Source organism: Anastrepha obliqua, chromosome 2, assembly GCF_027943255.1.
Source record: "Anastrepha obliqua isolate idAnaObli1 chromosome 2, idAnaObli1_1.0, whole genome shotgun sequence".
Taxonomy (NCBI): Eukaryota; Metazoa; Arthropoda; class Insecta; order Diptera; family Tephritidae; genus Anastrepha; species Anastrepha obliqua.
In genome coordinates, this window is record NC_072893.1 from 26,430,928 (window position 1) to 26,441,863 (window position 10,936).

Sequence of the window (10,936 nt, forward strand, 5' to 3'; positions counted from 1 at the left end):
CACTTTTTGCATCAATTCAAATGCTTCGGTAAACGATTTACCGATTTTAAAACAAAATTTGATTTAGCTCTTTGCTCGAAGCTTATTTTTGTACCGATCACACAAACATACTGACACCTTAGACGCAATAATTTCGCTTCCACTGTACTGAATGTCACTAAGCTTTCACTGAAAGTCAGCTGGGGATGTAACTTCCACCGCACTAATTCATTAAAAAGATGGCGTCATCAAAAACATTTTTAAGATGCAAGTCGTGCTTATTTTGGACTTCACCTTGTATTAACAGAATTTTAATATTTAATACATTTCTTTTTAAATGACAATAAATTCGATTATATACCAAATAATAAATTTTTCGATTTTTGCCGACACTGACGGCAAGCGCTTAAGAGAAAAACATTTCCTTATAATTTTTAATAGAATTGTATTTCTATTTTAGGGTCAGGTCAGCTCGTTTATCATCCATCATCCTTCAGGCCATACAATTCTTTCAATAAAATCCAAAAATTTTGGCACTCTCATATAAATACCCGGTACATTTTTTCCACAATCTACGCCAAATGAAACTACACCCACCACTCTGTAGTTATTGTAGGCTTTATCTTTAATTATCTGCAGTGGCCCACCAGAGTCGCCCCAACAGGCATCTTTCCCTGGCGCCAGAGCACACAGCTGTGTCTCATCAATCCCATGACGTAAGCGACGACCAACGTAATATTCTAATTTTGCGTTGCATTCTGGCAGCGGTATCAGATTCATTTTGGCCGCCTTTAAGTGTTTTGATAGACCTACGTAGGAAAAAAGTTAAAATGCATTCGCTTAATAATAGAATTTCATATGCGTACTGTTACTTTCGGTGCGTCCCCAACCAGTCACAATTATTTCCGTATTTTCGGGCAAATCAGTTGGATCAGTATGCAGGCATGTTGGATAGACCTTAACACTAAAATCGGCATCACTGGCCAATTCAATTAATCCAATGTCGAAGTAATGAGAAAAACTCGAATAGTTCTGTGGCACGTAGGTTGCCTATTATGAAATTGAAGAAAATGAAATAAATCATGTGAGAAAAATAGTTTGTATGACTACATGCAAGGGGGCGCAAAATTGATCATCCAATTTTGTTTTTGTATAACACTTTTTAATAACGAGGATGTGGTAAAAAAATGGTGCGGAACCGCTAGTTGGATTCTGGAAGAATCACAACTTAAACCAACCAACCAACACTTTTTAATAGCGCAGACACTCCAAATTTAGCGAAGTCCTCAACCATCTGTGCGACCCTTCTGGCAGAAAAATGTGAAACACAGATGGCGCTTCAAGCAGTAAGACGACGTTGTTCCTAAGCAACGACAGGTGGGCATTCGCACTATTTAGGACTGGTAGCGGCAGGCTATCTCCGGGGCTTTGGTTGAGTTCATCAAAAACATGCTAATGAGCAGATTTGTGATCGCAACCTTAGAGGCCACGAAGATCAGGAAAAGAGTCAGTAGAGGAACACCTCAAGGCGGTGTGATGTCTCCTCTCCTCTGAGTGCTGGCAATAAACTTCTTGCTAAAGAGCCTAGAAGAGAGAGGACAACACGTCGTAGCTTATGCGGATGATGTTGCAATGGTTGTAAGAGGGAAATTTCCCAATACACTTTGTGAAATCATGCAAGATTTACTAAACATGGTGGAGAACTGGTCAAGATCAAATGGGCTAAGCGTCAACCCCAACAAAACTGAACTGATCTTATTTACCAGGAAACATAGAATTCCAAGAATAACTCCTCCGACTCTAGATGGAACAGCTTTGTCATTTAGTGATGAGGCCCGCTCCTTAGGTCTAATACTAAACAGAAAGTAACATGGAAATCAGATGTCGAAGGTAGAGTAAAAAGTGCAACAATAGCACTCTACTCTTGTAAGCCACAAATAGGACTAAGTTGGGGTCCTTCCCCATCTATCGTATAGTATATTGGCTATACACAGCTATTGTAAGACCAATCCTAACATACAGTATACAATAATGGGGGCCGGCTTTAGATAAGTTATATACATATAAAAAACCATGGTACATGTACAAAGAATGGCCAGTCTTTGCATCTGCGGGAGACTGAGGGCCACACCCACAGGGGCACTACACATTATGCTTAACCTATTACCAATAGAGCATTTCGGCAAGCAAACAGCTGCCAAGGCTGCTCTCAGATTAAGCGAAATCGGTATACTCAGAATAAAGCAGAGAGGACACTCTTGAATTTTAGAAAAATTCCCCTGCATTCCTGGTACAACGGATTTCTGTAAGACCAAGGATATCAATTTAGATAAATCCTTCGTCACAGCATTTCCTTCCAAATAGGAATGGAATAATGGGATTATTGGTAGAGAAAATGATATAAACATCTATACAAATGGTTCAACACTATATAACAGAGTAGGTGGAGGGGTTTACTCCGATAAACTCGGAGTTCGGCAATCATTTCGTCTACCTGATCATTGCAGTGTTTTGCAGGCGGAAATCACTGCCATAAAAGAGGGACTTACTGTAATAAAAACGAGAGTATTATCCACAAATGAAGTATTCATATACTCAGACAGTCCAGCAACAATAAAAGTGCTTGGATCTAAAACACACTCGTCAAAAACAGTCATAGAATTTTTTAAACTTGTAAAGGACATATCAAAATACTACAAAATACACCTTATTTGGGTGCCAGGACACAGGGAACTGCAAGGCAGATAAACTTGCTCGAATTGGTACAACGCTTGACCTCCAAGCGGATAAGACGCTGATACCTATGCCCACTTGTAAAATACTTATAGAAAGGGAAACCATCAATATGGTAAGTTGGCAAAACGTCTACACATGCGAACTAAGCAGACAGACATGGCCGAAATGGAACAGCGGTCGAACAGAGAAACTATAAGAAAAATGATAGGGGTATTAACTGGTCACTGTCTGATAGGCAGCCACGCTAGAAGGTTAGGACTCCCGTACTTCGATTTCTGTAGAAGCTGTCTAAATTCAGAAGAAGAGGAAACAGTCAGGCACGTTTTATGTGAGTGTGAAAACTTAGCGACAAGGAGGTTTCGCACTCTTGACATGGCATTTTTAATTGATGTTGCGGACATTATGTTCGCATCGCCGTCAGGGAGCTCATCAACGCGGCCAACAAAGTGTATTATGTCCACCTTAACTTGTTCAAGTCCCAACTTTTGTCTAAAGCTACTAAGTTCACTATGTACAAGTCACTTATTCCACCAATCCTAACATATAGTTGTGAGGTATGGACTCTTAAGGTTGATGACTGCGCGCCGATTGCTAGCACGGAAAGAAAAATTTTAAGAAAGATCTTTGGTCCAATAAGAATGGATGATGGTACCTGTAGAATTCAATTGAACTCGGAACTGAACGATCTAACTCAGAACGAGACAGCTGTGCGTTTTGTTAAAGCGCAGCACATAAGATGGCTAGGTCATGTGATCCGTATGCCTGTTGACTGTACCGTGAAGAAAGCCTTGACAGGAAAGCTAATGGGCGTGAAGTCCAAAGGCAGACCGAGGAACCGTTGGATAGACGCAGTGGAACACGATCTTAAGAAGCTGGGAATACGTAACTACGGATCAACAGCTCAAGATAGACCTTTTGAAGAAACTTTGACGTACCCCACGTTGTAACGCTATGAAAAAAGAAGAAGCGGACATAGCGCATCTAAAACTAACGACGCATTGCTCGTTTATTAAAGCTACCGGATGATTTGAAAAGGAACCCACAGGGTAAAGATAAGTTCCTGTTTCCAGTTTCCAATGGACCTATGAATAGTCTAAGTGTGTCATTGCGACAGCCACCCCACCTACCCACCTACCTACCTACCTAGCGGCAAAGCTAATCATCTACACTGTCAGAAATCAAATAGATTAACGAAACCAACGCAAGACATCTTATCGAGGCCCAATGCTCCCGAGAGAAATGAACAAAGAAAAAAAATAACACTTTTACTAAATACAAAAAAAAAAATATTATTGTATAAATTATGATAATCTTTATTTTGAGTTTCACGCGCGCTCCATTTTTTGTCTATTTGTTTACTGTAGTTGCCTCGTTCACAAGTGCATTAAAATTGCAAAAATTATAAATCTTCCGATAGGGTGATTAATTTTGCGCCACCTTCTGTATATGGATATGTATTCGTATTACTCACTTTGATATCTATCTCCAGTCGGCCTTCCCATTGCTCTGTATCATTGAAGTCAGTAACACCCAAAATAACTTTTATAGGTTCCGTGTCCCTCGTTATTATGCAATGCGCCGCAGTAAGAACGAAACGTTTATCAATCAACGTCCCACCACAAACCATATCTTCGACGTCATAAACAATTTTCGCCATATGCGGATATTCTGCGAAGGCCACATCCTTGCCTCCAATTATATGATTTATTGAGCTTGGCATCAGACCTTTTTCAATTATGCTGCATGCTGAAATTTTTAATATTTTTTTTAATTTTATAATTACTCCCACTATAGTGATTTTCGCGCTATACCCACCACGATCAGCCGGGCGATCGAAATTGTTTATACGTGACTTCATGTTGCTGCAAAGCAAATTGTAATAAAAGATATATATTTTTTAATTTTATGCTAAGAAATATCTTTTCTTTAATGCAAAGAAAACAAACCCTGGCAGTGGTGCTGTGGTAGTAATATACGACGGCTTTGCTGTAGTGGTACTGCTTACTGCACTGTTCCTAAAAATAATATTTTTTATAGTTTTTTTTTTAGCAGAGTACATGGAAACCAAAGCTGCTGGAGGAAAAGCTCATCACTCATTTAGTTCATAAATACTTACGGACAACAAATAATCTCCTCAAATTCAGTAAAACCACAATGGCCAACATCGTATCTGGTGAGACCCATTGCGTTCATAGAAGCGGGTAGTTGCGGACAATTTCGGATGACAGCACAATTTCCCTTATAGTGTTCCGTTTCACATGCGTCATTTTCTAAAATACAAAAATAAATGGAATTTAAGTGCATTCTGCCCAACAGAAAAAAAAAGTGGCATTGTGAATTTTTTTTTTCATCAAAATATCCAACTTCTTTTCAGAATTCGAAGAAAATTTTCAGTTATGCAGTTTATAACCCGGTAGCTTTTAGTATAATAAAGTGAACGCTTGAAGTGGCTCAAAAATGCCGTTAATATTTGGCTTACAAAAAGCGCAAAACAAACGTATTTCGTTCAGTGCGGGCTTCTCCTTCTTCTAGACTGCCGCGATAACCGCTTACGCGAGTTTGGCCGAGTTTAACAAAGCGCGCCAGTCGTTTCTTTCTCGTACTAACCGACGCCAGTTGGACACACCAAGTGAAGCCAAGTTCTTCTCCACCTGATCATTCCAACACAGAGAAGGGCTTCATCTGGTAGCAACAGCTGGTAACGCATCAAATACTTCCAGAGTCCAGGCGTTTCTTTCTATTCGGTCGACATAATCCTGCCAACGTTGACGCTTGATCTTTATTCATTCCTATCATCCTATGCTCCGAGCCATGAAAACATAAAGGGTGATTGTTTAGCTATTACCTTTTTAAACATTTGGTTTAAACCGCTGACGCACGTGACGTGTTTTGTTTCACTGTCAAACATCTTCTCTTACGTAGAGTGCGAATTGAAGAAAATATCGCAGATGTATCGGCCAGTGTTAATGATGACCATCAATTATCGATTCGTCGCCGTTCGCAGCAATTGACCCTCTGTTACAACGTGGAAAATTTTGCGAAAGGATTTAGGTGTGAAGTCTTTCAAAATGCAGCTGGTGCAAGAATTGAAGCCGAACGACCTACCACAACGCAGAATTTTTGCCGAATGGGCTCTTGGAAAGTTGGACGAAGATTCACTTTTTTATCGAAAAATTGTGTTCAGCGACGAAGCTCATTTTTGGATCAATCAGAATTGTCGATTTTGGAGTGAAGATCAGCCAGAAGAATTGCAAGAGCTTCCAATGTATCCAGAAAAGGTCACAGTTTGGTGCGGTTTATGGGCTGGAGGTATCATTGGACCGTACTTCTTCAAAGATGCTACGAATCGTAACGTAACTGTGAATGCTGAGCGCTACCATGAAATGATATCCAACTTTTTTTTGCCCAAAATGCAATACCTTGCAGTGCATGACATGTGGTTTCAGCTAGACGGTGCCACATGCCACACAGCACGCGTAACAATGGACTTGTTGAGAGGCGAGTTCGGTGAACATTTTATTTCACATTCGGGACCTGTCAATTAGCCACCCAGGTCGTGCGATATAACGCCTTTAGATTATTTTTTGTGGGGCTATGTTAAAGCTCATGTCTATTCAGACAAGCCTGCTTCAATTAACGCATTGAAAGACTACATTAAAGCATTTATATGTGAGATACCGGCCGAAAATTGGACTAAGCGGATGGACCATTTGAAGCAAACATTAAATTTTATGGACTGTACTATCGATTTAAATAAAAATTCCATGTATTTTTCTGAATTTTACGTGTGTCTTTTTTTAAAACTTTACTATAGCTCTTAAAAAATCACTCTGCGCATTATCTGACACGATTTTCGCCCATTCTTTCTCAAATCTTTCTTTTAGTTCACTGGCATAAGAAACTGGTCGCTGATGCACACCCCGCGCACACTCATGCCACTAGTCTCTATAGGGTTTAAATCGGGTAATTGGGGAAGGATAGCAATAACTTTTGGCCAATTATAGAGCAGTCATTCTCTTGACTGTACAAAACTAGGCACACTACCCATTTTCTCTGCTGACTGTTTCAAGTTCTGCCTTAATATATTCAAATATATTTTCTAATTTTGTTTATAGCAATTCAATATTTTGCTATTGCCAATAAATTGAATATAAAATAAGAGTAATTCAAATTTAGGATAGTATTATATGGTCCGAATATTAAAGTTACCCACTATGTCATCATCACCATCATCATTCCTTCGTCTTTGTGCGATTCCCGAATATATTTTTGACTTGCTGTGAGGTAATTGTTTTGTCCACAGCTTTGTATTCCTCTTCGATCGCAGCCCCTAGGTCTGCCACTTCTGCACTGTGCTTGGGGGTTCCAGTCAAGCGCTTATCTGCTGATTTCAGTGCCCCCTTTCCGTAGGGTATGGCCAAGCCGTCTCCATTTACGATCTCTTATTTCAGTTGCGATTGGTTTTTGATGGTATCGTCGATGTAAATCGGTGTTAGATATCAAGTTGCCTTGCCACCAGATACGTAGAAGGCGTCTCAAGCAGCGGTTCACGAACACTTGAAACTTCTGTACAATTTCCGTAGACAGACGCCGTGTTTCACAGGCGTAGAGCAGAACTGATTGGATTGGAGTTGAAAATGCGTATTCTTGTTGTGATGTGCATTTGTTTGCACTGCCACACGGGACGAATATTTCCAAATGCACCTCTTGCTTTTTGCAATCTTGTAGAAACATCCTTTTTGCATCCGCTTTCCGCAGTGAATTGGCTTCCAGCGGCACTAGAGTGCTTTACGAGATCATTCGCTATGTCGCTTTGCCTAAATTTGGTATTCTCCCAAAACTGTTCAGCTCATTCGGAATTGTGAAGCACATTTTCAGGCTTTCAACAATGAAAATCCTTATTGAAGAATGCATTTAATTAAATTAATTAATATGACTTGGGAGAATATAATTCAAGCTACAGCCCGTAATCTTTCAGCACGCAGTTGGTATCATTGCACTCAACACATGCAACCTTTTTATTTTGTCTAATTGGACAAGCGATAAATTTTGGTGCAAACGAAGATGAAACGAAATATTTTCTGGCACACGGAATAAGCTGATTGTCACTTGTAAAAAACTCTCAAACATATTTTTGTTAATAATGGAGAGAGCTAAATAGCGTTGATGCAAAAACAAGGCACGTGAGAGTGGAGAATCGTGAGCAAATAAGATGCAGATATCCGATCACAAGCGATCTTCTCTCAATGAAACAACTCACGGTAGTACTGAAGAAATTCTGTTTAGCGGACTGACGAGGACGGTGGTTAGACGTCTCCGACGAAGAAGAACGCTTCTGTTAGTGCCCATTTACACGAGGAGACATCTGGAAGGGAGACACTGGAAATTCTCTTTTCATGTCTCATTCGCGGCCACACGGGCAAAATTGTTTTCGGCAACATTTTGACATTTAATGCTTTAGCATCGTCTGGTTCGGATGTACTCTCGCACGCGCTTACATGTAAAGCGGAAAACGTTCAACAATTTCTTAAATATATGAATGAAAAATGCAAACTGGTTAAATAATAAATAATTTGTTGTTTTTTTATTTAAATATATTTACAAATTTTTGTACTTGAATAAAAAAAATTAAATTAAAAATACTTCATACATAAATAATTAACTTAAAATTAACTTGAGTATCTAGAAATGCGGGGAAAATTAGAATTCAACATAAACATGCCTCATAATATATTTTAAATTATACCTACTTTACTAGCAAAAATAATCGTGCATTGCCCAAGCAGTGTTCGGATGTTTGTCATCTTTGTTATCTTCCGTTTGCTTGCAAACCAACACATAACTCAGAACCTTCTCCCACAAAAGAAGAAAACAAATGAAGCAACTGTCAAAAATTGCTTTAAGATTGGAAATACGAATAAGAAGAGCAAAGCGTGTCGCCAGTACAGGAGACAAATTCCCTTCTCTCTTCCGCGGCCGTCCTTCACCCCCGAACAAAATGTTTCCCTTCCAGATGTCTCCTCGTGTAAATGGGCACTTATATAGTATTACATATAAAGAAGCAGCGAAACAACTTGGCCGATATGTATGTACATACAGGGTCCGTCACTCGAAGTGTAACCAATTAAATAGGCCATAAATTTAGTTTGGAAAATTACTTTTATTCAATTCAAAGTAAAAAATGTGTGAAAATAATACAAAACCTAGAATCGATTTACTTTTGCTCGATATGACCACCTTTTGCCTTGACTATGGCCTTGAGACGCTCCGGAAACGAATCGAAAGCTACCCGAATGTGACTTACAGGTATTTTGGCCCACTTGCGGACAATGGCTTTTTCAGCGCCTCGAGACTGGTGAATTCTTTAGTTCAGACCTTAACAATCACATTATTTGTTTTGTTGGCGATGCTTTTCATTTTCGTCCAGATAACGAATGCTTCAAGTTTTATATTGCAGAACATGCACAAAGGTTAGGCAATTACGTAGTTGCCAACCCAATAGTTCAAGATAGTGTGGATGTGAAATAAGTGATGAACTATTTTTTTTTTAATTTCGACAAAGGCCACTTTCATAATTATGGGCACATTTTTATGTAAATAAGATTTCTTGAATATGTTCTTGAAATACAGCATAGTTGGTTCACATGCATAGACCAATTCCTAAAACAATCTTGATACAGGCGACCTAAAGGTCAGTGGTAGCACACGAACATTTAGTCACATTTCGCTCTTGGGTGTAGCTCAAATATAGCTGCAAAACGATGCGCGAATTATGCTGTGGTTTTTTTTTTAAATTCTAAATTTAATTTAAAACACACAACTTTTCACAATTTGGAAATTTGCTGCCCATGTTTTTCTTTTTGTTTTTGCATTCATCTAACCACACTTTACACTTTTTGTTATGCATTTGGTTTGTTTTCATTTCATTCGCCTTTCCCAAGTGACGTGGCAGCCTAAGTTTACCTCACAATTTTTTTTGCACCATAGCCATCAAGCAAACCTTGTAAAGCTATCATCCTTGAATAGAAACGCACTGCTCTTCTGATTCTCGGCCGCGTCCTAAGACTTGCAAAATGAAACCTTAAGCCAATCAAGAGGAAGAGTTGTGATGATGCTTCACTTTGCTTGATTTCTCACAAAAGCCAAAAGCCTATTTTTTTACAGTAGGTTTAGGGACCTCAAGCACTTTGTAATATTTCAAAAACGTAAAGCAGATGCACACGAAGCTCACAAAATTTCACTCGAAAGCACTAAAGTTATCTTAGTCGCACAAATAAATGTAAAATTTTGCCGCGCTGTGTTATTTACTCACCTTTTAATTGAGCTGCTCCTCCGAGTGCCAAGCAAGCAAATAAAATAATCACCAACATCATATTAATCAGGCTATTTGAAAGGTTTGGAAGCTAAAATGTCCTTATGGTTTGCTTACAATTTCACGTATGTATATATGTATTTGTGTATTTAAACCTGTGCGCACTTTTTTGCAGCTTAAAGCCGGCACTTCTATGCATTTATCCCGGAAAATTTCAACTGAACTCTGTTTTTGCTTCAAGCAAGATTCTCATATAAATTTTGTATTTATTTGTTGATAAAAATATTTAATTTTTCATTCAATTGAATTCGTAAAAAAATTAGTTGATGCAATGTACACAATTTTTTCACTTTGCGAATATAAACTTTTCCGGTTGCATCTGTGCAGCTGCTCCTTGCTGCCTCAACTGGCGCCGTTGCTCGCAGTTCATTCTATTATAAATTTTCTAGCGATAAGACTCGACTGAACTGTGTTGCAAGGGTGAATTCATTTTTGGAGAATTCACATATTTTAGTGAGAACTGATCAAAGTAAATTTATATAAATATTTTATTGAATTTGTATTGAAAATACATACATATGGATGTATTAATGTACCTGCCTATACCAAAATATTATGCGCATACAGGGTGTTCAAGAAAAATTTAAAATGTTCAAGGAGGGTTAAGGCACTCGCCTCATTTGAAATGGTGTTTTTTTGGTGTTTCTTTAAAAACGAATATACCGCCACTTACTAGAATTGAAAATATTTTTAACCGACAATGCAATTGATATCATGCTCATTTCCGAAACGCATACCACTGAGAATACTTATATAAACATACCAAACTTCGATATTTATTATACAAATCACCCTGACTACAAAGCTCATGGAGGCACAGCTATCATAATAAAAAGAGCAATAAAATGC

General features: G+C 38.6%; 2 protein-coding genes across 2 annotated transcripts; both read right to left on the reverse strand.

Annotated features, from left to right (window-relative positions):
- On the reverse strand, window positions 1–4,454 carry LOC129236961 (serine protease Hayan-like). The gene is made up of 3 exons (XM_054871295.1): window positions 4,187–4,454; window positions 846–1,029; window positions 1–788 (listed from the first exon to the last, which is right to left on the reverse strand). The coding sequence occupies exons 1-3, from the start codon at window positions 4,433–4,435 to the stop codon at window positions 466–468; spliced, it is 756 nt and encodes a 251-aa protein (XP_054727270.1). The 5' UTR covers window positions 4,436–4,454; the 3' UTR covers window positions 1–465.
- LOC129238063 (uncharacterized) lies at window positions 4,450–10,411 on the reverse strand. Its single transcript, XM_054873103.1, has 5 exons — window positions 10,028–10,411; window positions 4,832–4,985; window positions 4,662–4,730; window positions 4,505–4,577; window positions 4,450–4,461 (listed from the first exon to the last, which is right to left on the reverse strand). Exons 1-5 carry the CDS (start codon window positions 10,086–10,088, stop codon window positions 4,450–4,452), a joined length of 369 nt encoding a protein of 122 aa, XP_054729078.1. The 5' UTR covers window positions 10,089–10,411.
- Between the last annotated feature and the right edge of the window lie 525 nt (window positions 10,412–10,936).